The 24,315-nt window shown below is 53.4% G+C and overlaps 2 protein-coding genes across 3 annotated transcripts; one reads left to right on the plus strand and one right to left on the minus strand.

Annotated features, from left to right (window-relative positions):
* The first annotated feature begins 230 nt into the window (after positions 1–230).
* Cd37 (CD37 molecule) lies at positions 231–5,048 on the plus strand. Of its 2 annotated transcripts, none has more exons than XR_004946566.1 (8): positions 231–401; positions 486–558; positions 1,516–1,640; positions 1,722–1,796; positions 2,655–2,759; positions 3,208–3,444; positions 3,782–4,036; positions 4,559–4,617. XR_004946566.1 is itself a non-coding variant. In XM_036206652.1 (8 exons), exons 1-8 carry the CDS (start codon positions 333–335, stop codon positions 4,634–4,636), a joined length of 846 nt encoding a protein of 281 aa, XP_036062545.1. In that variant the 5' UTR covers positions 231–332; the 3' UTR covers positions 4,637–5,048. The 2 variants fall into 2 exon arrangements, 1 of the variants encoding a protein (XP_036062545.1); XM_036206652.1 differs by having other exon boundaries at positions 3,782–3,865; positions 4,559–5,048.
* Positions 5,049–5,103: 55 nt separating this feature from the next.
* Tead2 (TEA domain transcription factor 2) lies at positions 5,104–23,707 on the minus strand. The gene is made up of 12 exons (XM_036206643.1): positions 23,651–23,707; positions 22,019–22,256; positions 21,300–21,364; positions 19,949–20,011; positions 18,566–18,673; positions 18,411–18,469; positions 15,683–15,747; positions 13,430–13,572; positions 9,585–9,758; positions 7,088–7,249; positions 6,310–6,462; positions 5,104–5,709 (listed from the first exon to the last, which is right to left on the minus strand). Exons 2-12 carry the CDS (start codon positions 22,248–22,250, stop codon positions 5,596–5,598), a joined length of 1,338 nt encoding a protein of 445 aa, XP_036062536.1. The 5' UTR covers positions 22,251–22,256; positions 23,651–23,707; the 3' UTR covers positions 5,104–5,595.
* Between the last annotated feature and the right edge of the window lie 608 nt (positions 23,708–24,315).

Genomic DNA, 24,315 nt, shown 5'->3' on the forward strand with positions numbered 1-24,315 from the left:
GTCCATCAGGAGCCCCTGTGCACCCTCCCAGAGCCATGAACACCTGCGAGGAACCACCCGTTGTGTCCTTGGTACCCACACATTCCAAAGACCCTCAGGTACTTGCCCTGTGTGCCCTGTGGAACCCAAGAAGAGGATGGGGCCCAGCTGACAGTCTCTATGAAAAGCGCTGGGTGGAGCTCCACCCCTGGAACTTCCTCTTTCTCTGCCCTCTTCCTCTGCGCCTCCTCTCAGTCTCTCTTCCTTCTCCGACCATTATCCCCCTTGTTCCCTGTGGCCAACACCTCTTCTGTCTGGGGTCCTCGAGTGGGTCGCTCCCCATCTAGGCGAAGATGTCAGCCCAGGAGAGTTGTCTCAGCCTCATCAAGTACTTCCTCTTCGTTTTCAACCTCTTCTTCTTTGTGAGTTTCCTCAGGGCTACCCAGTGGGGTCCCAGGGACACCGTGGCCCTGGGGTGGCCTGCAGTCTTCTCTTCTCTCCCCTAGGTACTAGGCGGCCTGATTTTCTGCTTTGGCACCTGGATCCTCATTGACAAGACCAGCTTCGTGTCCTTTGTGGGTGAGGGGGCTGGGCAGTAAGGGAGGGTCTTCCTGGGGTAGATCTGTCCCAGAACCCCACCCAAGGCATCTCCTGGTATCTCCTTTGCCCCAGAGGCCCTCAGTACTTACCAACTTCCCAGACAGGACTCAAATTCTAGAGTCCCACTGGCCGCTGCCACCTTGCCTCTGTGGCCCATGTCTTCCCTGAAAGACAGGACATGTAAACTGGACATGGTGGTGCATGCTATCATTCCAGCACTCAAGAGGTGGAGCTGGAGGATCAGGAGCTCAAGGCTACACAGTTGGAGGCCAGGCTGGGCCCTGTGAGATCTGACTCAAAACAGCCATAACAAAAAATGAGGCCATGATCACAAACAATAATAACAGAAATACTTCCTGGGTCACATCTTGAACTGGGGCTCACAGTCCCTCCCTTCTTGAGGTTCACTCTTGCTGGGTGTCACACAGCAGGGAAGGGGAAGGGCAGAAATCACAGTAATAGCAAGGAAACTGCTAATGAAGTGGGCATTAAAACCATAGCGACTTGGCCGGCGGTGGTGGCGCACGCCTGTAATCCAGCACTCAGGAGGCAGGTGGGCGGACCTCTGTGAGTTCCAGGCCAGCCTGGGCTACAGAGTGGGTACCAGAGAAAAACATAGCGACTCATATTTATATGCTGAAATGGTTCTCATGTGTACCTCAGAACAATTCTAGGGTGTATGTATGTGATGGCTCACATCTGTCATCCCAGCACATGGGAGGTGTAGGCAGGAAGATCAGAAGCTCCAGGTCACCCCTGGCTACAGAGTGAGTTCAAGGCCAGCCTGAGGTACTTGAGACTCAGGGTGGGGCAGAGCCAGAGGCCCAGGCAGATTCTGAGTAAGGGAGGTGGGGATCCAAGAGATGGAGCTCTGCCTGGGCAGCCTAGTGGAGCTGCCATTTCCCAGCCCACCCTCACTGACTTTCACCACCTTAGGCTTATCCTTCGCACCACTGCAGACCTGGTCCAAGGTCCTGGCTGTCTCGGGGGTCCTCACCATGGCCATGGCCCTCCTGGGTTGTGTGGGGGCTCTGAAGGAGCTGCGTTGTCTTCTGGGGCTGGTGAGTAGCATCCCCATCCCATTCCTGTTCCACCTCTCAAGGCCTCTTCCTCCCTCACATCCCTCTCCACTTTGTCCTCAGTACTTCGGGATGCTACTGCTCCTGTTTGCCACACAGATCACCCTGGGGATCCTCATCTCCACTCAGCGGATCCGGGTGAGCTTACCAACACTATCACCCCAGCCGTGGAGGGGAGGGGCAGGAGTAGAGAGGGAAAAAAGGCATGTGGGCCCTGCCACCAACCAGGAAGCTGAGTCACAGAGCAACATACATATATACACAGAGACAGTAGAGGAAGACAGGGACAGAGACACTCAGAAAGGGAAAGCTGCCGTGGTGGTGAGTGTGTCCAGGCTAATATAGCCCAAAAGTCCAAGGCTAGCCTGGACAACAGAGCGAGGCCATATCTATCAAAAAAGAATAGGCCGTGAGTGGTGGCACACATCTTTAATCCCAGTACTCTGGAGGAAGAGGCAAGCAGATGTCTGTGAGGCCAGCTTGGTCTATACAAGCAATTTCTAGACAGGGTTTCTCTATGTAGCTTTGCGCCTTTCCCGGATCTCACTCTGTAGACCAGGCTGGCCTCGAACTCACAGAGATCCGCCTGCCTCTGCCTCCCTTGTGCTGGGATCAAAGGCGTGCGCCACCACCGCCCGGCTCACAGACGACTTCTACTTGGTAGCATTTATTCAGCTTGCCTACCATTCATGAGGTGGTGGTCGGTTTGGTCCCCAACCCTGGATACCAGCACCCAGAAGATGGTCAGGAGGATCAGTTCGAGACCAATGTGGGCTACAGGAAAATAATTTTATTGAATAATTTTATTCCAAAATGAAATTTAAACTTTTTTTAAAAAGGAAGCAATGGAGACCTAAAGACCCTTAGAAACACCTCTGAGATTCTGAGAAAGAGAGCCACTGGCAAGGGTGGTACAGTTTTGCTCCTGGGGGGAACACCATGGGCGGGGCTGGGGCGCTCGGGCCAATTCAGTCCATCCCACCTACACCCTCTCAGCTGGAGCGAAGGGTACAGGAGCTGGTGTTGCAGACGATCCACAACTACCGCGCGAACCCGGATGAGACAGCGGCTGAAGAGAGCTGGGACTACGCGCAGTTCCAGGTGTGTGAGCTCACTACATCTCTTGTCTCGGACAGTTAACACCGGGGCTCTAACGTGGCTCCAAAATCTTAGCTTCAGCCTGGGCTTTAAGGAGACTGCGTCTGTGCGGGCCACAGGCCACCTGTTCCCTCATCCCCCAGATGACAGCATCATTGTCTGCGTGTAACTAAGTCCCCAACCCCTAGACCCTGAGGTTCCTCCACCCTACTCCCAAAATTTCTGTGCGAGGGACTTCCGCATCCCACCCATCCCGAGACAGAATCCAACCACCCACAATCTCAGGTTCACCGGATGCTCCTCCCCTGAACCCAGGTCACTTTGGCCCCATCGTATCTCCGTCCAGCCCATTGCCACTTAGATATCCATCATCCCTACCCGGCTCCCAGGCCTGGCTGCACACCTACACCCGTGGCACCGGGCGCCTGACTCTGTCCCCCCACCCCATCAGCTGCGCTGCTGCGGCTGGCACTCTCCACGGGACTGGATAAGCGCCCGCGTGCTGAGAAGGAACGAGTCTGATGAGCCCTTCGTGCCCTGCTCCTGCTACAACTCCACGGCGACCAATGACTCCTCGGGCTTTGATAAGCTCTTCTTCTCCCAGATTAGCCGGCTGGGGCCGCGGGCGAAACTGAGGCAGACCGCTGACCTATGCACACTCCCCGCAAAAGCGCACATCTACCGCGAGGTGGGACAGGCGGCAGCCCGCAGCTCTGGGCCAGGCCAGGCCGTGTTGGGGCGGGACACTGGAGAAGTGGGCCGTCGAGTGGGCGGGACTTTTAGGGTGCGGAGTCTTAGGAGCGGGCAGGGCTTGGAGGGTGCGGCTAATATCAAAGGCGTGACCTCAGAAGGCGAGGAGGAGGAGGAGGAGGTTAGGAAAAAAGAAAGAAGGGCGCTGGCTAAAGCTTGGACAAGAAGTCTTGGGTACCTAGGCGTTGGGTACTGAAAGAGGATCTGGAGGCCCCTGGGCTTGAGGGTGAGTTTCAGGAGCAAACGTGGCCCTCACATGTTTCCTGCACCCCCAGGGCTGCGCGCAGAGCCTCCGGAAGTGGCTGCACAACAATCTCATCTCCATAGTGGGCATCTGTCTGGGAGTCGGTCTTCTTGAGGTGACTTGACCCCGCCCCCGTCAGTGATTGGTCTGGTTTCCCGTTGCCGAGGAAACGCTTGCTTAGCCGTAGGGTCTCCATCTATCGCCACACTAGCCTGAGGTGGGGCGGAGACCTGGCTTCTGCAAACTCCTGGCCGTACGCGTGCGCTGCCCCTCCCCTCTGCCGCAGGTGAGCGGGATGGCGCTGTGTCTGCAGCTACATCGTAGAGCTTTCAGCCGAGAGCCGGTGCTGCCGCTGCCGGGAGCCGAGGGTTCGAGCCCTGTTCCCGGGCTAAGCGCTGACGGCAGCGGCGGGCGCTGGGGCGGGCTCAGCAGCAGCACGGGACGCAGCAGCACCCCATGGGGCACCAGGGGCATGGCGGGTGCCTGCCCCACATGGGGGGACAAGGCTCCACAAGGCAAGCTACCCATGGCTCTGGGGCCCTGGCCGCTGTGGGATGCGGACGAGGAGCCGCCCGAGACCGAGAGCTCAGGCGCTGAGGCGGAGGCCGGGGCCCCGGCGGAGACTGCCGAGGCTCGGGAATAAAGTTCCGTGGCTGTCTCTGAGCTTCCTCCTTTTCAGACGGCCGCAGGGCTCCCGCTCTCCGCGCCGCCAATCACTCCCCGCTCCTATGAACGCCCACTTTCTGCCTCTCCCTTCCTTCGGGTAGCGCCCCTTCTGCAACCCTGAAGCTTCTCCTTTCTCCCGCAGCTCGGCTTCATGACGCTCTCAATATTCCTGTGTAGAAATCTGGACCACGTGTACAACAGGCTGGCACGGTACCGCTAGGCCCCAGCCCGCCCCATCCGCACCCATGCACCTCCATGCAGGCAGGAAATGTTTCCTTCCTGGCTGGTCTTAGGCTGGAGCCCGTACCTCGGGACTCATTCCCTGGGGAGCCAGGTGTCGGCCCTCACAGACAGCCATCACTTCCCTCACGGGGCCAGGGCCTTCCATCCGTCCCCAGCTTCCTTCCCCATTCCCTCCTCCCCACACCATCTGTCTGCCACCTCCCACATGACACCTCAAATAAATCCCTTTCGTTTTTGGTAAAAATAGCTTTATTCTCCTTCGGAACATAAACCATCATTCTTGGGGAAAGGAAGGTGGCAGGCTGGTCTGAGGCTCATTTAAAATGGGGACAAGATTAAGAAGTCCCACCCCACTGCTTGCCTAGCTGAGATAACATTACATCCTTAACACCGTGTATAAATATCTCCTTATATTAAAAAAAAAAAAAAAAAAAAAAATCCGGGTCCCACTTCACTCTGCTCTCAGCTAGAAAACAGTTATCTTCAATTTGTGACATTCCAGATCAGAGCAAGTGTGGAGGAGAGGCAGACATTGGGGGGGGGGGGGACAGGAAGGGTACAAGGCAATGAGTAACATCCCCCACATAGCCCAGCTCCCTTTTCCAGGAGAGCCAAGAGGGGCCCTTGTAGAACAGCCAGTGCTGTTCCTGTGGGTGTGCACTCCTGTCCCCAATCCCTCATGCTGGGGAGTGGTGTGTCCTGTCAAATGCTCCCTGTGAGGCCCCGTATTGGAGCTCTAACCTCAGACAGCTCATTCAGCTCAACAACCAAGTTTTGGGGCTCCCTTCTGACAGGAGCCAGCCCCCATTGCTCGAGCTTCTGAGATCAGACCTTTTTGTTTTTATCATGCCCCCCTCTCCAAGCGAGGGGTACAGGGAAAGCCAAAGGGCCCTTCCTGGGAAGGGGTGTTGTGAGGGAGACCAGCAGTGGGCCCCATCAGTCCCTGACCAGGCGGTAGATGTGGTGTTGGGCTCCTCGTTCACTGGTGGAGACCTCGAAGACGTAGGCAGTACACAGCAGCAGTTCCTGAGTGTCCCTGTTTGTCACCACCTGCCAGGACAGGATCATGCTGTGGCGGGGGCGGCGTGTGCCCGTGTGTGTGCATGCATGTGTGTGTGGTGGGACCCCTGCCCACCCCTAGTTATCAAGGTCTTTGGCCTCTTCCCACCTCCCAAGAAAGGGACGCCTGCCATGCTATGCACCCCAAGTAGAAGGGATGCCCTGCAGGTCAGGTTCCTTGGGCAAAGGGGTCACCCCTCAGCTGAGAGCTGGCAGGGAGGGGCCTCCCCATCACATCACATTCCTGAGAAAAGGGGTCTCCACTATGCTACTGGTAAAAGGATTAGAGATCATATTTGTACAACCCCCAAATCAAAGGAACACCCACTAGCTCTGGACCCCTCACGTAAGCCAGATGCTTGGAAGCTGAGGTATCTTCAGCTGCCCTAGTGAGGATGGGCTTTCCACATGGGACAGGTGAATTCCATGTCGTTGTAGTAGAGTGCCCCACCCCATCAGGTCCTAGAGGAGGGGAGCTCATCTTTGGCATCCACACTGCCTGGCTGGCAGAGCGGTGGTTCAAGGCTGCTGTGGAGCCCCTAGGGGCTGAGGGGCTGCTGAAGGTCTGTCCTGCCTGCTCTAGTATGTCACCTGGAGGATGGTGAAGTTCTCCAAGACACTATTCATCATGTAGCGTTCAGGCAGCTGCCGCAGCTTGTGCAGGAAATTAACCAGGTACTCACACATGGGGGAGCGCAGCAGGCGGTACACAAAGCGCCCATCCTCCAGCTGGGCCCGCTCTGTCTGGGGACGGGAAACACGGTGGCTGAGAGAAACAGCGGCCCACCCTAGGAACCAGCCAGAGTACTGCAAGCACCCCACCTTTAATGACCAGAGCCCTTGGGTGTTCAACTCTGAACCTGCAACCGGAACCTTCCATCTCCTCAGAGTCATGATCTGAAACCTCACAACTTTCTAACACCCTTGATAATATCTCCAAGCAGAGAGCAAGTCCCCACAGTCCCTCAAGTGTACGCCTATCTCCTCATTCCAGACTCCTACAACACTCTTAAGAACCTTTTTCATCTTGTAGATTCAATCTCTACACCTTTCGACCCTTGAAATGAGCCCTAGCTGTTACTTTTAGCTGCTTATTCCTGTTTTGTTTGAGATGGGGTCTCATGCAGCCCAGGCTAGCCTGGAACTCCTTATGTAGCTGAGGATAGATTTGAAACTCCCGATGATTAGTCTACATGGTGCAGGGCAAACATTCTACTAACTAAACTACATCCTCAACCTTCTTTGGAGTTAATTCCCAGCACACGACGCACTAAACTGCCAGAGGTTGGAATGGCCCTACCGCGCACACACCCACATGCCTGTGACCACTTACTCCTGATGCATGCTGCGCCCTAGCCCTGGGCCTCACCTCCACCTTCTCCACCACTTGCTTGCCAAAAGAGCAGACCTTGGAGGAGCAGGTAAGTGTCATGAGCTCCCGGCTCTCATATTGGCTGCTCACTCCATAGAAGCCACCGCTGCCTCCACTGGTCTCTGCCTCTTCACCACTTGGGCCCCAGTTCAGGTCCGCCTGAGAGATGAGATGAAGAGGCACAGGTGAGCTGGGGAAACCTGACAAATTCTGACCTGGAGCCTGGCTCCCTGAGCTGCACCCACTTGCTCATGCCCCCACCCCGTCTCAGCTTCCAAAGTCACCAAGTCAGTATATGTGCTCTGTAGAAGACCCACCCCATGTTCCAGGACTAGAGAAACAGGGTCCCCAGAAGAGTCCTGACCCTCACTCTCTAGGAACCTGGGATCCAGAGAACCCAACTTTTTGCCTGAATCCCCTAGATCTAGAGTTCAGCCTAGGCATAATAGTGCAAGCTTATAATGCTAGCACTTGGGAGGTTGATGCAGGAGGATTGTGAGTTTGAGACCAGCATGGTCTCCACACAAGAGAAAAACGGTGTCTCAAAATGGAAACACCACAGAATGTGGTTGAGGTCTGAAGACTAAGAAAATGAGAGAGGATAAAAAGGGGGACTTTAGCTTCTGACAAGGGCCTCGTTACTACTGGTTCCGTATCCTCCCACACCACCCTAACCCCCAGTGGCTGTGAAAGCAAGTGGTTTGACTACCCACTATCAGCAGGGCCAGGCTCCTGAGAACACTGTAGCCTCTGCTCTCTGCCAATCCTCAGGAATGCACCTGTGCCCATCATCCAAATGGCAGACAGGCAGGACAGGCCTCAAAGCCTGCGGCACCCCTGAGAAGCAGATACGGCCTGTTCTCTGTCCTGACTTACGCTGCAGCTCCTTGGCCAGGACACTCTATTCAGAGTGACTCCACCACCACCCCAGCAACAGGGCATTTTGATGCAGGACAAATCCCCATGGTAGCCCACAGCTGGAACCCTAGCATTTGGGAGGCTGAGGTAAGAGGACTATTGGTTGGAGGTCAGCCTAGGCTATAATGTGAAGGAGAGTCTGTCTCAAAAAGGATGGCACATGCCTTTAATCCCAGCACTCAGAGGCTGAGGCAGGAGGATGTCTGGAGTTCAAGATCAGCCTGGTCTACAGCAGGAGTTGCAGAACAGGGAGAAAGGCCTCAGCAGCTGCCTTCTCACGTCATCAGGAGCTGGAGGAGCCTCTGAACCCTAATAATGGCCAGCCTGTAGCAGCCCCTCAGAGCCATCTCAGGCCTCCACCCAGAAAGCTTAGTGGTTTTGTTGTTTTTGTCTTTTTTCAAGATTTATTAAGTTTTATGTTCATGACTGTTCTGCTACATGTATGTCTGAGCACCACATATGTGCAGTACCCTCAGAGGCCAGAAGAGTTCCTCTGGTACTAGAGTTTCAGACACATGTGGGTGCTGAGAATTGAGCCCATGTCCTCTGGAAGAGCAGCCAGAGCTCTTAACTCTAGCCCTCTGTTTGTTGTTTGTTTTGTTTAGTTTGGTTTGAGCTAAGGTCTCCCTAAGTCATCTAGGCTGTCCTTGATCTCTGGATTCTCCTGCCTCAGACTCTTGATCACTGGAATGACAAGCATGTACCATGATACTAGGCTCAAAAAGCATTATAACCAGACACCCAGGGGAACCAAACTGACTGAAATCTACTGTGGATTTCCTTTCAGGACCAGACACCCTGAGCTCGTCGGTGTCAATCATGTGACTGCACAGAAAATCAGGTGGGCCTCAGAAAGAGGTGCTCTCAGCCACAGTCCTCCATGACCCTAAGATCTGCAGACCCTCGGCTCCATCCTATGACGGAGGCCTTAGGAGGCACTAACACTAACCTACAGTCTCGCATACACTGTTTTGTACAGAATATTGTTTTAAGGTGTGTTACATTTGTTTATGCAGTGGAGTACTACTCAGCAGAGAAAAACAATGACAGCATGAAATTTACAGGCAAATGGATAGAACTAGAAAAGATCATCCTGAGTGAGGTAACCCAAACCCAGAAGGACAAACATGGTATGTACCCACTCATAAGTGGATTCTATATAAAGCAAAGAACAATCAGACTGCAACCCACAGAACCAGGGAGGCTATATATATGGCAGGGGGGACCCTACGATGACTGTGGCTTATAAGTTTTGGTTTTAATCAATTACTGAGCAAGCCTCAATGAAACATTTCACTATTAGGATAAGAATTTATACTGTATCAAGCTGATAACAGAAAATTTAATTAATTAATTAAAAAAATTCTTAGACAAGCCAAAAAAAAAAAAGAGTAAGTCTCTGTGTGTGATTTATTTGGGAGCTGGGTGGCAGCCCCTCAAAGAGCAAAGAATAAAGAGAAAAAAAACAAACAAAGAAAAAAATTACAGTGCTTGTTTTGCTCTGTTTTTGTTTCTGAGTGTGGCCCTCCTTGTGCCTGGCTGACAAACACCCTGACTTGGGAGCACTCACACTCACCCAGAACTTGACCAGAAAGAAGGCATGGGGCGGCCCTCGGTCATACAGCTCCCGGAGACCGCCCTTCTTCTCAGGGAACTTGTCGTAGATCTGCCGTACGTCCACACTCTCCAGGGGCGGTGCTCCGGGACTGGGACACTGCTGACTGATGTGGACAAACAGGTGCCTCTGGAACTAGAGATGACAGGTAAGAGGACCAGGGCTAGACCCAGATCCTCACCCAACAGACCTACTGGCCAGCACATGGCCACACCTGGGGCCACATCCAGCCCTGTGGCCCCAGCAATCTGCCTATTCCTCCTCTGCCCCCACTGTCCCACGAGCTCATATCCTCTTCCATTCTCTGGCCTAGCCTCTCCAACATTTTTCATCCCTTACACAGCTCTAGAGCTGACTCAGTCCCCAGAATCCAGTGCCTGCCCCTACTCTGTGCAACACTGCCAGCTCCCACCATATTATTTCACCAGCTCCCACCAAATTTTGTCATTCATATCCTTGAAAATTCCATCTCTGTTCATGAAATTTACAATGTTGCACCCAGCAAACTCCTACATACCCTCAAAGCCCAATTTACACATGTCCTTTCAGGGAAAACTTCACCAGCTCCCCAGGGAGATCACCTCTGGATACATAAGAACTAGACATGTGGAGTATTAGTTAAAGATGTATTACATGTTTATGTTGTGGAATATTTGTTTAATGATGCAAAGATGTGTTGCATTCTTTTATGTTGCATTTGTTTAACTCTGTGAAGCTGTGTTATTTTGTCTGTCTGAAACACCTGATTGGTCTAATAAAGAGCTGAACTGCCAATAGAGAGGAAGGAGAAAGGATGGGCCGGGCTGGCAGGCAGAGAGAATAAATAGGAGGAGAGGATCAAGGAGTGGGAAAAGGAAGAGAGGACTCCAGGGGCCAGCCACCCAGGCACAGAGCCAGCCATGGAGCGAGATGTAAAGGAAGGTATACAGAAATAGAGAAAGGTAAAAGCCCAGAGGCAAAAGCTAGACAGGATAATTTAAGAAAAGTTGGCTAGAAATAAGCCAAGCTAAGGCCGGGCATTTGTAAGAAAGAATAAGTCTCTGTGTATTTATTTACTCTGTCCCCACAGAGTAAAAGAAACCAACACCACCAGACAGGCTGGTTATATGCTAGTACTAGTCTTGGTGCTGGGGCTAAAAGACCACTGAGTCTGTTGGAAGAGGGAATGGGGGGGTGGGTTGGGAGGAGCAGGCTGTGGGGGTGGGAGCAGGGAAGAGAGGGGGATCTACGGTTGGTATATAAAATGAATATAAAATTTCTTTTTAAAAAAAGACCACTTGGGGGCTGGAGGGATGGCTCAGAGGTTAAGAGCACTGACTGCTCTTCCAGAGGTCCTGAGTTCAATTCCCAGCAACCACATGGTGGCTCACAACCATCTGTAATGAGATCTGGTGCCCTCTTCTGGCCTGCAGGCACACATGCTGTATACATAATAAATAGTCCCTGAACTTTCAGAGTTCAGTCTACTACAGCTTAAATCAACTTACTTACAGATAACAGAAATGTCAGGAATAATTACGCTATGAAAAATATCCTGGCAAGTATAGAAAAAGGCTCAAAAGTGATGGTCCGTGAACGAGGTATGATGGTATAAGCCCGCAAGAGAGGTGGCTCACAACCACCTGTAACTCCAGCTCCAGGGAACTGGATACTCTCTTCTGGCCTCTTTGGATAACTTGCAATACACACACACACACACACTTAAAAAAAGTCTAATAAAAAAGACAGCACATGGTACTTTTTAACAGAAGGCTTGGGAAAGTCCCATGAGAAGATTAAGCCAGAGTCACTCACAGCCAGACCCAGAGAAGGCCCTTAGCAGACTGTGGGGAAGGCAGGCGGAAAGGCACCGCGGCAGGAGGGCCACGGTAAGCACACAGACAAGGACGCAGCAGGAGCAGGTTCAGATGGCACACGGGTTGGTGAGCAGCTGGGAGGCTCCAGCCTCTGCTCCAGCTGGGATGCCAAGGGGTGCTTTCAGCTTTGCCGTGGACATTTCTCCTTTTGGTTTTTAGTTTTTGTGTATATGCTAGGATTTTTTTGGTTTTGTTTTTGTTTGTATTTTTTCCATTTTGTACTAGGGTCTCACTCTGTAGCTCCACTGGCCTATAACTCAGTTTCTCCGGCATCTACCAAGTGCTGGGATTGATTAAAGATGTGCACCACCACACTCGGCTCCTCTTCCTGGTTTCTGGGACAAGGTAACTTTCTTTTTTTTTTTTCAAGACAGGGTTTCTCTGTAGCTTTGGAGCCTGTCCTGCATTAGCTCTGTAGACCAGGCTGGCCTCGAACTCACAGAGATCCACCTGCCTCTGCCTCCTGAGTGCAGGGATTATAGGCGTACGCCACCATCGCCCGGCTAAGGTAACTTTCTATAGCCAATGCTAGCTTTGAATTCACTATTATAGAACAAATTGGTTTTTGTGTTGTTGTTTTTTTTTTTGAAACAAGGTCTCTCTATGTACCCTGGCTGTTTTGGAACTCTCTCTATTATAGACCAGGCTGGCCTGGAACTCTCAGAAATCCTCCTGCCTCTGACTCCCAAGTGCTGGGATTAAAGGAGTGTGCTGCCATGTGCCCCCATGCCTGCTTGTTTTGTTGAGACAGTGTCTTGTGTGTTCCTGCTTGGCCTCAAAACTCCCAGTGTAAAAGAGGGTAACCATGAGTCTCTGATCCCCCTGCCTCCACATTCAGGGTATTGAGATAGCACCGCATGCACCACCACACCCAGTGTATGCAACCCTGGGGATGTAACCCAAAGCTTCACACATGCTTATACTCTACCAACCGAGCTGAATCCCCAGCCTTCAGACTGACTTCTGAACTAAAAGCAATACTGCTCCAGGCTCCAGGGTTCTGGGATCACAGACTTCCAATGTAAGTCTCACCAGCACCACCCTTTTTAGTAACCTTGACAACCTGGTGGATGGCATTAGTGTGGTTTCAGAAACACTGCATGCAGTGAACTACATACACTTCCTAGGCCTCTGCAGTTAGGTGTGAGCACATGACTAAGACCTGGCCAACAGGATGTGAACAGACCTGTGAGTAGCTTCATTCAAGCCCAGCTCATAAAACCTGGGCACAGGAAATCCTATACTCTCCCTTCCTCCATCTGCTGGCTGGATGCAGAGAACCCAGAAAATTCTATAACTCTAGAAAATAGCAGAGCCACAAAATGGCAAGGGCCAGGTCCTGAATCACTGGGGCAACACATGTGTTCAGACTACCTGCTGAGAATACACACGAAAAGCTGGGCACCACAGCACATGCGTGTCACCCAGCCCTCAGGAAGCTGAGATAGAAAGATCACAAAGTTCAAGGCTAGCCTGAGCTACAGAGCGAGATCCACCTTAACAATAAACAATGAGAAAAAAAGCAGAACTATGGCTCTTTCCAGGTCCTTAGTGTGTTACTACAAAGCCTGTCAAACAGCAGGAAACCGCTGAAGATGATGAGTGTTCGAGTCCCAGAACACCGTAACAGCAGGCTTGGCAACATGTGCCTACAATGTCAATGCTGTGGAGGAACAGACAGGTGTAGCCCAGGCTCACTGCTCAGCCAGCCTGGGATACTGGGTAAGCGCAAGTGTAATGAGAGACCATCTCAAAACACAAGGTAGACACAACTCAAGTTGGCCTCTGGTTTCCACATGTATAAATCAGAAAGAAATCCTGCACAGAACAGAGCAGGCGTCTGAATGCGCCCTGCAGGTGATGCTGCTGACGGTGGGGACAGCTGCTGTCTTCTCTGCCTCACTTCTCTGCACTACAGCATCACCCAGAGACTGCCCAGGCTTCACTCACCGAGTCCACTGCATCCGGTGGTTCCACAAAAGCTGAGAACTCCACCAGCTGCAGGCGCGCGGTGCCCAGGGCCCGAGCCTGCCAGGCTGGGGGAGACGGAGCAGGTGGGGGCAGGGGCGAGAGGGCCGGGGGTGGTTCATACCCTAGAAAGAGAAGAAAGAAGAATTGCTCACAATGATGGACTGTTTGGGCCACTTCCACTGACAGCTCTAAGGGCTAGGGATGGACAGGCAGCTCCTGTGGCAGAGTGCCTGCCCAGCATGCAGGAAACCCCCGGGCCCTTTCCCTAGCTCGACCTTGGAATAGGAGCACACACCATCCTAGCACTTGGGAGGTGTCTTGTGACAGTGTGAGCATGAGTTCAGTCATACTCCGCTACAAAGCAAGTTCCCACCCTGGGATACACGAGACTGTCTCAAAAAAGAAAAAAGCGGGGAGAATGGCCCTGGAGCGATGTCTCAACTGTTAAGAGCACTGGGTGCTCTTTCAAAGACCTGGATTCACAAGTCTGTAACTCCAGTTCCAGGGGATCTAGTGTACTCTCTTCTGGCCTCTGAGAACACCAGGCGCGCGCACGCGCGCACGCACACACACACACACACACACACACACACACACACACACACAGCACACCTAAATACATGCAAGCAAATCACTCATACACATAAATCTTTAAAAAAAAAAATAGCTAAATTTCCTCCAGGTTCCTACACAGCTAAAGGTGGCCATACAGTCCTTGCCAATGTGTCAGAAGGAATCCACCAGAAAAGAATTCAAGAGGCAAAATTTGAGAAGAAAGCTTTTGGCCTGGACCAAGTCCAGCTTTCCAGGGGTATGGCAGAGCTGCGGCAGCCAGGTTGGCACAATGAGGCAGAGGCCAAGTGAACTCTAGAGACACCTGGCCTGAGATGACTGAGCTGGCAAGCCCCCTTCTAGACCTGCATCACCTGGAATCATTGAAGCCTTTACTTTTCCTTGTATTAATTTGGATAGTCTGCTATGTTATGGAGTAATTGTTCAACTAGGCAAAGATGTGTTACATGTGTTTAGGCTGCATTTGTTTAACTGTGTAAGGGTGCGCTGCATGTGTGTTAATTAAATACAATTAAGCTGGGCTCAGAGAGGTGAGGTTAGCAACTAGCTGACAGGAAGTAGCAGGGAGGCGCTGAGCACGGTTTTTCAGTTGGTTGGTGTGGGCAGGAGTGGCTTCCCAGGATGCCAGCTAAGAGAGAAAGCCAGTGCCACTCCAGCTGAGCTCACAGGTTTTCGCCCAAGCCTTTGAATCTCAAGTTTTATCAGAATGATAGAGATTTAGTTAAAACTACCCTTAGCAGCAGCACCCAGTCGTTGTCCGAGGGAACAGAATTCCCTCAAGTTACAGCCTTGGTTCTGGGCTGCCAGTGGTGTCAAGTGCGGCCACCGTAAGGGCGGTAAAGCACCACTGCCATGAACTGGTGAACATGGCAGCTTCCAAGAGCTGTAACTCAGCACTGGGTGGGTAGGTTTAGGAGGGAGGGCCTTGCCAGAGAAAGTGTGCCACTGGGAGTGGGCTCTGAGGTTTCAAAGCCCTACACCATTCCCGGTTTGTGCTCTCAACTTTAAGCTTATGGTTCAAGATGTGAGCCCACAGGCCGGGCGTAGTGGCGTGTGCCTTTAATCACAGCACTTGGGAGGCAGAGGCAGGCCAGCCTGGTCAACAGATCGGGTTCTAGGACAGCCAGGGATACACAGAGAAACCCTGTCTTGAAAATAGATGAGTAAGAGATGAGAACCTTCAGCTTCCTGCCCCTGCCACCATGCCTCCCACTCTGCTGTCATGGATGGATCTAGGCCTCTGGGACCATAAGCGCCACATAAAATCTTCTACAACTGTCTTGGCCATGGTGTTCGCATATCACAGCAAAAGAAAAATAACAAATAAAACCGAGGGGCCCAGGAACTCTTTCACCCATCCGTGTGGCTACTCCGTGTGGAACTGGTGTGGGACTCTGGGCTACGGGCGGTCTCCACGGAAATGAAGCTGCCACAGAGAAAACCAGATGGAAGTAATCCCTAATGCTGACACTGGGTGGCTGGATCCAGCCATGCCCGGGGCCACCATTCCGCCCTTTGTTCCTCCTCCTCCTCCTCCTGTTTTGGCTAATTTGATTTAAGTTTTGACCACTTGGCAGTGCCCTGTGGGCAGAAAGGTGAAGGAATTGCTGCTGGGGTCAGGAACCGAGAAAGGCAGAAGAGCAGGGAGCAGACTCTCACCTGGTAGGTCAGAGGATGGGGGAGTCAGTGACACGGAGAATGGCGTCTGGGAGAATGGCTTCACGCTGCAGGACGAAAGGACGCCTGTGAGTGCAGTGGGATGACGCTGTCTGAAGCAGCCACTATCGGAATATGAAAGGCCAGGCTCCCCCACCAGAACATTCCAGGCAGTGGGTGAAATGACCTCTCCTCACGTTTTTCATATGAGACGGAGATAAATGTCAACTGATCTGCCCAAAGCCACACAGCTAGGGTGCCATAAAACATGGACTCCAACCCCAGTCATTCCCAAGCAGAGGACCAAGATTTTTGTTGTTTGGGCATTACTAGCATTGAGCCTGGTGCTTCAAGTATGCTAGGCATGGGTTCCACGAGCAACAGCCCCTCACTGGGGGATTCTAGGCAGGGGCTCTACCACTGAGTCACACCCCAACCCCTCACTGGGGGATTCTAGGCAGGGGCTCTACCACTGAACCACACCCCAGCCCCTCACTGGGGGATTCTGGGCAGGGGCTCTACCACTGAGCCACACCCCAGCCCTCACTGGGGGATTCTAGACAGGGGCTCTACCACTGAGCCACACCCCAGCCCCTCACTGGGGGATTCTAGGCAGGGGCTCTGCCACTGAGCCACACCCCAGCCCCTCACTGGGGGATTCTAGGCAGGGGCTCCACCACTGAGTCACACTCCAAGCCCCTCACTGGGGGATTCTGGGCAGGGCCTCTACCACTGAGCCACACCCTAGCTCCTCACTGGGGGCCTCTAGACAACAACAGCTCTACCATTGAGGCACACCCCAAGGTCCTAGGTTTTGCTACAGGGTCTTACTGGGTAGCCCAGGCTGGCCTGGAACTCGAGGTCCTTCTACCTCAACTTGTAGAGTGCTGGGAAGACAGGAATATACCACTACACCTGTTCTATGTAATGGAAATGTTCTACCTCTGTACTGTCCCAAGGTACAAATAAAAACAAAAGCAGACCCTTGAGGCTAGAGATGGGCCCCATGGTAGAACATTTGACTAGCATGCACAGGCCCTAGAATGAACTCAATTCCTCATATATATATATATTTTTTCTTACTTTATACGTACACAGGTCCAGGAATGTACCATTTCCTACTCTGTTCCTTAATAAGAACACACTTATGCCAGGCAGTGGTGGCGCACGCCTTTAATCCCAGCACTCAGGAGGAGAGAGAGCCAGGAGGATCTCTGTGAGTTCGAGGACAGCCTGGTTTACAGAGCGAGATCCAGGACAGGCACCAAAACAACACAGACAGACCCTGTCTCAAAAAAAAAAAAAAAAAAGAAAGAAAGAAAGAGAAGAAAAGAAAAAAACAAGAGCACACCCAGACACTTAGAAGGCGTTCAGTAAATATGTGGTGTCCCAGCTGCTTGATACAGAACCCCCCAGAGCTCACCTCAGTTTCCTGCCTGTGAATCTTACACATGTTGTTTATCTGCCTAGAATATTCCCACCCCCACCCTTCATCTGGCTAAACCCTACTCACCTCAGAGAAAACCCCAGAACTTTCTCCCTCACCATAAAACCCATGGTGGTTGCTCACAACACTGCACACACTTCCATTGTGAATTTCTGAAAGCGACGGCTTTGTCAGCGCTGGTCTCCCCGCTTTGACTATGGGCTCTCCAGCACCCAGGCACCCTCCTCCGCAGCACACCTGCAGTCCCCTCGGCCCCTGGGGACTCTTTCTGATCTTCCCGGTGTCACTGGTCACTGGACCCCACAACCTATCATCTCTCTGGTAACACACTCCATGTTGCCCTCATGCAGCCAGGCTGAGCTCGGTCTAGGGCTCCTTTTCCTACAACACATCCAGTTACCCTCAGTGCCCAGGGTCTCCAGGCTGAGGTCACTCTAGGTACCCCTGAATCTCATGTTCTCCCTCCCAAGTATGAAAGAATAAAGTAACCCCTTCCCCACTCCCAAGCCCCAGAGCCACCTCAGGGATCTGGAAAGCAGCCCTCACGGGCAATTCTAAGGGCACTCCTAGCCCCTCCTAAGAGTCTTTTGGCCTATAACCGCCCTCCCATGATCCTCTGAGACCTACTCATCCTTCCCAGAAGCCTCTAGGTTTATTACTATCTACTCACAAGCCTCCTGGGAACCCTTCATCTGTCCTTGAGCCTTGGGCCATAAATATCCCTTCTCACAATATTTAGGAGCACCCATCTCTACAAGAAGCCTTAAGATTTCCTTCCTATAAGCTTCTGGGCCCTTCTTGTCCCTTCTGAGACCACCTATATTCATAACTGCCTTCCCACAAGACTTTATGGCTTCCTTTGTTTCTTACAACTGGGTCTACAACTGCCTTCCCATGATGCTCAGGGTCTCCTAGATGCCTCCAAGGTGATCCTTTGGGACCCATCCATCCCTCCCAGGAGAACCTCACCAAACAACTCCCTTCCCATGATGCAATGGAATCCACATGTTGCTCCAGTAGCCTCTGGGCCTTACATCTGCCTTCCCATGAGCCTTTGGGGCTGATGTTCTCACTTCAGAGCCATTTTTTCCATGGACATATATACCCCTTTTCAGAGATGAGGTAACAAGGCTCTAAGCACAGAAGGGGTCACCCCCACCAAGACCCCAGCCAGCAAAGTGCAGGGCCAGACTTCAATGCCATATGGTATGGCTTCAGAATCTATGTCCAAAATGGATGTAGGTGGGAGGGAAGGGGTAAGTGCAGGGGACACAAAGTACTCACTCTGGAACATTCCATGGTGGCCCAGAGCTCCCTGACCAGAACTGGAAAAGCTCAGTGGCCTAAAGAGAAGACACAGATGCGGGTCAGACAACCCTGCCGGCCACTACAGCACCATCCTTCCATCCCAGATCTCCACGGTCCCCAACCCAGACCACCTGAGGGCCAGAAGGACCCAGCTTGGCCTGCAGGGAAGGTGTAGAGACGAGCTGTGCTGAAGACATGGCCGTCATGGTCTGGAACGCCTTGTCCTTGGAGACCTGGTCCTGGGGAAAGGCAGAGGTCCAGGTTAGTGGGGAGTTCTAGTCAAGCTAGCCAGTGTGGGATAATGTCGGGGCTGGGGTAGGAGATGAAGGCATGGGAAGCTGTGACACAGGGTCAGAGGTAGCTCCCCACCGACACCCGCTGGCCCCTCCTGAGCATGTGAGGTATATAGAGGTGGGAAGATGGGCAAGGGGACTTTACTACATTCAGAGTCTGACCCAGGGCGGGGGAGGAGCCAAGGGAAGAAAGAAAAGACAACATAGGAACTGCAGGCTGTACTTAGGACCGGTACACCACCCCTAGTCAGCATGGAGCTGAGAATGGGGTTGCACCTTACCTCGGAGGGAGAAAGGTTCACCAGTCCAGGGTAAGATACTAACCAGTTTTCCAAGTCAAAAAAGGTACCCAGACTACAGGAAAGGAGACTTTCAAGACCCCCTGGGAACAGGAAGGGGTGTTTCATATTCCACACAGAACACAGAGGGGACCAGGAAAGTACGGAAAGATCAGAAGCTGAGGGCTTCAGACCTACAGAAAAGGCAGGGACCATCTCCAGGTAAAAGAACAGGAAGGAGCCGGCAGTGGTGGTGCACGCCTTAAATCCCAGCACTCAGGAGGCGGAGGCAGGCGGATCTCTGAGTTTGGGGCCAGCCTGGGATACAGAGCGAGATCCAGGACAGCCTGGTCTACACAGAGAAACCCTGTCTCGAAAAACCCAAACAAAACAGGAAACAGTCGAGGCTAATAGAAATCACACACGAGGAACAGTGACGGGGATTCAGGCTGGGGGACACAGGGAATTCACAGTGGCGAGTAGAAAACAGTACAGTGTCTCACAGGGAAGAAAGCGTAGCTGCAGCCCAGGGAGGCAAGGATGGAGTGGAGAAACGACAGGGCCAGAGGGAGGGAAGCCCGTGGCAGAGGGAGGGCCAACCCATCTGCTACATGAGCCACACAAACCTCTGCTGGATGAGCAGACCTGCACCTCGGGGTGTCTGTCTTCCCACTTGCTCCCGGGGTGAGTGTACATGTGCCTGTCTGTTTCTCTGTCTCTGGGTCTCTGTCTACTTCCACCGCCATATAACTGTGTCTTTCTGAGTCTGTGTGTGTGTGTCCATCTCTCTGGGTCTGTCTCTCTCAGGATCTCCCCATGTGTGTCTCTCTCTGGGTCTCCATCCTCTTCGCTATCTAGTCTCTGCCGCTCTTACTGTCTCTGAATCTGTACCTCCCTTCCTCCTCTCTCTCACCCCCACCCTTACCCCTGCCTTTATCCTTACCTTTAGCTTGGACTGGATTTCTCTCGATTTCCTTCGAGCCAAAACCTGGATGTGACTGGAGACCTGGAGGGATAGAAGTGGATCTGAGTGGTCCCTTCCTGCTTAGCCGACGCCTTCTTCCCTCACACGTGACAAAGCCCGGGACCGAAGGCTGTCTGCAGGGGTGCAAGGGCAGCTCCAGGGCTGATCCCCCAGTCCCTCCTGTCCTTCCTGCTTGGGTTTTCAGGCTCTCTCTGAGCCCCTCTCTGTAATAACCTCCTACACAAATACCAGCTCTGAAGAGATGGCTCAGCAGGTAAAGGCACTTGGCACCAACCCTAACATCCAAAGTTCCATCCCTGAGACCTACCTACACCGTGGAACAAGAGAACCAACAACTCCTGAATGTTGTCTTCTGACTTCTACATGCATACCATGGCACATGGGGACAGACAAACAGATACACACACACACACACACACACACACACACACACAGAAATTTTTTCTATTACATTTTACGTATATGGGTTCAGGTGCATCATGGTGCATCTGCAGAGGTCAGAGGGCAAGTTGGGGGAGTTGGTTCTTCTACCATGTGGCTCCCAGGAACTGACTCAGGTCAGGCTTAGCAGTAAACCCCTATAGCCACTGAGCCACTTTACAGGCACATAGCATAAACATTTTACAGAAATATCTGGCATGCCTACAACAGGGAAAAATCACATGAAACAGAGGCCAGGGTTCAGTCCATAAAGCTTGCCCTTCATGCATGAGGATGTCAGTTCAGTCCGCATAAACTTATAATCACAGCTCCAGGGAGCGGAGACAGGTGCAGCCTGGCACTAGCTGCCACTCAGTCTGGTCAAATCAGCAAACTCCAGGCTAGTGAGAGACCCGGTCTCAAAGCGTGGGCAGTACTGAGATAAAACCTGAGGTCATCCACTGACCTCCACATGCTCATGCACACACACGCATGGATGCCCCCCCACGCACATATAAGCTTCATGTACACACATGGATGGGTACCCCACAAATATACAGGCTTTATGTACACACATGGATGGATACCCCCACAAATATACAGGCTTTATGCACACACATGAAGTGATACCCCCCCATACAGGCTTTATGTACACACATGGATGGATACCCCCACATATATACAGGCTTTATGCACACACATGCAGAGATATCCCCCCATACAGGCTTTATGTACACACATGGATGGATACCCCCACACACGTACAAGCTTTTCGTTTCTTTTTTAATCACTTGAACCACATCTGCCTTGAACCTGAACCAGCACATGAAGATGGCCCTCAGGAAGTGCCCGACCCCAAACCAAAGCCCCAAAGTGTCAGTCTTGAGACCTGCTTGCGAGTTCTTGTCTTCCCTGTCCTCAGCTTGATGTAACGGGCAATGAGTTCATTCCGGCCTAGAGTCAAAATGGAAAAGAGCAAGACTGTCAGCAGAACTTCTTGTGAGAGAAGACAGGGATGAGGGATGAAATCAGCAAGCCAACAATCCTCACTCAACTACAGCCAAGACAGGCTGAGGGACTCCTCAGCCACAGGATCACAAGCTCAGTCATATAGGAGCTATGTGGCCACTGACAAATCACTTAGTTTTCCTGTGCCTCAGTTTCCCTTATCTGTGCAGAAAAAAAAAAAAAGCCAGAGTCTTTCTAAGTCATGGGAAGGATACAAGCCTTTTTTGATTTTTCATTCATTTTTTTCTTTCCTCTCTCTCTCTCTTTCTTCCTGTCTTTCTTTGAGACAGGTCTCTCCTCATCGCCCCGGCTGTCCTGTAACTCACTCTGTAGACCAGGCTGGCCTCAGATTCAGAGATCCATCAGCCTGCCTCTGCCTCCTGAGTGCTGGGATTAAAGGCTTGTACCACCACACCCAGCTCATAGTTTATTATTTTGAGACAGGGTCTTATCTAGAGGAGGCTAGCGTACAAGTCAGTATGTAGCTGAGGATGACCTGACCTCTCGATGAGTGTCCCACCAGAGCTGGCTAGACTCTAAACACCTTAGTGTGACTTTTCTCACTGGGGTCAGGGTGGCCACCACAGAGAACTCACTCACCATACATCTTGCCCTCATCCGACAGGATGATCTTGCGGCGGCCACAGGGCGGGTAGATGGCAAGGGCCTCTTGAAAACTCTGCTCGATGTCAGGGCTCCACACACCCTCTGCATCAGGGCCCCCATCGCCTCCAACACCCTCACTGCCTCCAGTCCCCTCCTCGCTGCCTTCCTCACTGCCTGTCCAGCCTCCGCCATCATCCAGGGGGGCCCCTGTCCGGGGTTCCCCCATCTGGGCCTGCAGAGACAAAGATCAGCGGCTATATATGGTGTTGCAAGAACAAGACAGGAGCCCTGACTGAGGGAGGAAGCTGGGCCGGGACCTCCAGGTTGAAGCCTCGACCCCTGGTCTGAGGGAGAAGAGTAACCTAAGCCTCGGTTAGGCCGTTCTTCCCAGGCTTTCAGAGGAACTTGCTTTGGGTTGAAGTCACCTGACCACCTCAGGGTGGTGCCTGAGGCCATGTGGACTAACGCTGCGTTTGGATCACCGATTTCAGGGAAGATCAGAGTCTGGTAGGTTGCCAGGAGTGAGAACCTCCAGTCCCACTAAGAAGAAACAGGTGTTAAGAAAGGAGCAGCAGCTGCAGGAAAAGGAGAGGGAAGAGGATCCACAGAGAGTGGGGCAGAGACCCAGAAAGGCACAGAGAAAGGGGGCGTCGTCATTTTCTGGCTGAGACCAGAAAGCAGCCACAGAACCAGGCGGGGCTGGGGCTAACGCGCCCATCAAGCCTCAGGCATTGGGACTCAGTCGTCCAGCCATCTGGAGGCCAGAACAAAGAGCCCTGGCATCCCCTCCCCCAGCTCCCCACAACCCCTGCTGTGGGCGGGGCCTGTGTGCAAGCAGCCTCCACGGCCCCGCCCCCTCCCCCTGGGCTCGGCTCCAACCCAAGTTCCCGTCGACTTTCCGGAGGCCACAAACAGGGAAAACTTTTCCCATACTGTCCGATACCGCCTCCCTAGAGGTTCCATGTCTTCCGGAACTTTCCCAGGCCCCCAGAGTTCTGAGTCCCATCCCCTCCTCTGGACTCTCGACCTAGTGGAGGTTAAGCGAACAAAGACCCCAGGCCCAGCCCAGTGTGGCGGGGACCTTCAGGACCCCCGTAGGCTGAAATCCCAACCCTGCCCACTTCCATGTGGCCAGACAAAGAGACAGACAAGCCGGGCAAGACAGACATCCTTAATGCTCTGCCCCGGTCCCCAAGCCTCAGGAAAGCCATGGACGAAGGTCCAAGGGGCCTCGTGGCTCTCCCCCGGCCACCCCCGCGCCTGCTCCGCTCCGGAGGGGCCACATGCCCACAGGGCGGACGCTTGCAGAAGGGATGGCCCGGGAGGCGCGTGCCGTGCACCGCGGGAGAGCTGCGGCCCTGCGCGCCCACGTCCTGTGTCCGCAGCCCCTGGCCACCCCGCGCGCTCCCCCGGCCGCAGACCGTCCCCAGGCCCCTAACTCTCAGAAAGTTCCAGCTCCGCACTCCGGCTGCATCCCAGCGCAAACTCGGGCCCCCAGGCAGGAGGAGGGCGGCGGGCAATTCCCACGCGGTCCCAGGAACACGCACCTCACCTCATCGCGCGGAACTTCCCACCCCAACTCACACACCCCAAGCAGGACCCCGATTCCCGCCGGCGCCTTCCTACCTCCCGGCCTGGGCAGGGGAGCCGCGGGCGGGCGGGGCAAGACCGGGAGAAAGTTGCCGGGAGCTTTGTTTGGGAAAAGTGGGAGGGACCGCAGAGGGGGGGCGGGCCTGGCAGCAGGCTCGGGAGCCCACCGTGACTCTCCCGGCAAGGTGTTTGCTTTGGGAGGGATGAGTCCATCTAAGGACTGGGTGCGAATGCTAGGGTCCCTAGGAGAAGAGGTAGTTATGGGGGCCTGGACCCCTGGATCTGAGGGAGGAGGGCTGGGCCTGGACCCCTGGATCTGAGGGAGGAGGGCTGGGTCTGGACCCCTGGATCTGGAGGAGGAGGGCTGGGGTCAGGACCCCTGGATCTGAGGGAGGAGGCTGAGGCCTGGACCCCTGTGTCTGAGGGAGGAGGCTGAGGCCTGGACCCCTGGATCTGAGGGAGGAGGGCTGGGCCTGGACCCCTGTGTCTGAGGGAGGAGGCTGAGGTCAGGACCCCTGGATCTGAGGGAGGAGGGCTGGGCCTGGACCCCTGGATCTGAGGGAGGAGGGGCTGGGCCTGGACCCCTGGATCTGAGGGAGGAGGGCTGGGCCTGGACCCCTGTGTCTGAGGGAGGAGGGCTGGGCCTGGACCCCTGGATCTGAGGGAGGAGGGCTGGGCCTGGACCCCTGGATCTGAGGGAG

Source organism: Onychomys torridus, chromosome 1 (genome assembly GCF_903995425.1).
Source record: "Onychomys torridus chromosome 1, mOncTor1.1, whole genome shotgun sequence".
NCBI lineage: Eukaryota > Metazoa > Chordata > Mammalia > Rodentia > Cricetidae > Onychomys > Onychomys torridus.

Coding starts and splice junctions, on each gene's coding strand:
- Cd37 (XM_036206652.1), top strand. CDS start 333: ATGTCAGCCCAGGAGAGTTGTCTCAGCCTCATCAAGTACTTCCTCTTC. Junction 402..485: donor TTTTCAACCTCTTCTTCTTT/GTGAGTTTCCTC, acceptor TCTCTCCCCTAG/GTACTAGGCGGCCTGATTTT. Junction 1,797..2,654: donor TCTCCACTCAGCGGATCCGG/GTGAGCTTACCA, acceptor ACACCCTCTCAG/CTGGAGCGAAGGGTACAGGA.
- Tead2 (XM_036206643.1), bottom strand. CDS start 22,250: ATGGGGGAACCCCGGACAGGGGCCCCCCTGGATGATGGCGGAGGCTGG. Junction 13,573..15,682: donor CCCATCCTCTGACCTACCAG/GTGAGAGTCTGC, acceptor TTCTCTTTCTAG/GGTATGAACCACCCCCGGCC. Junction 5,710..6,309: donor AGAACTTCACCATCCTCCAG/GTGACATACTAG, acceptor CTGTCCTGGCAG/GTGGTGACAAACAGGGACAC.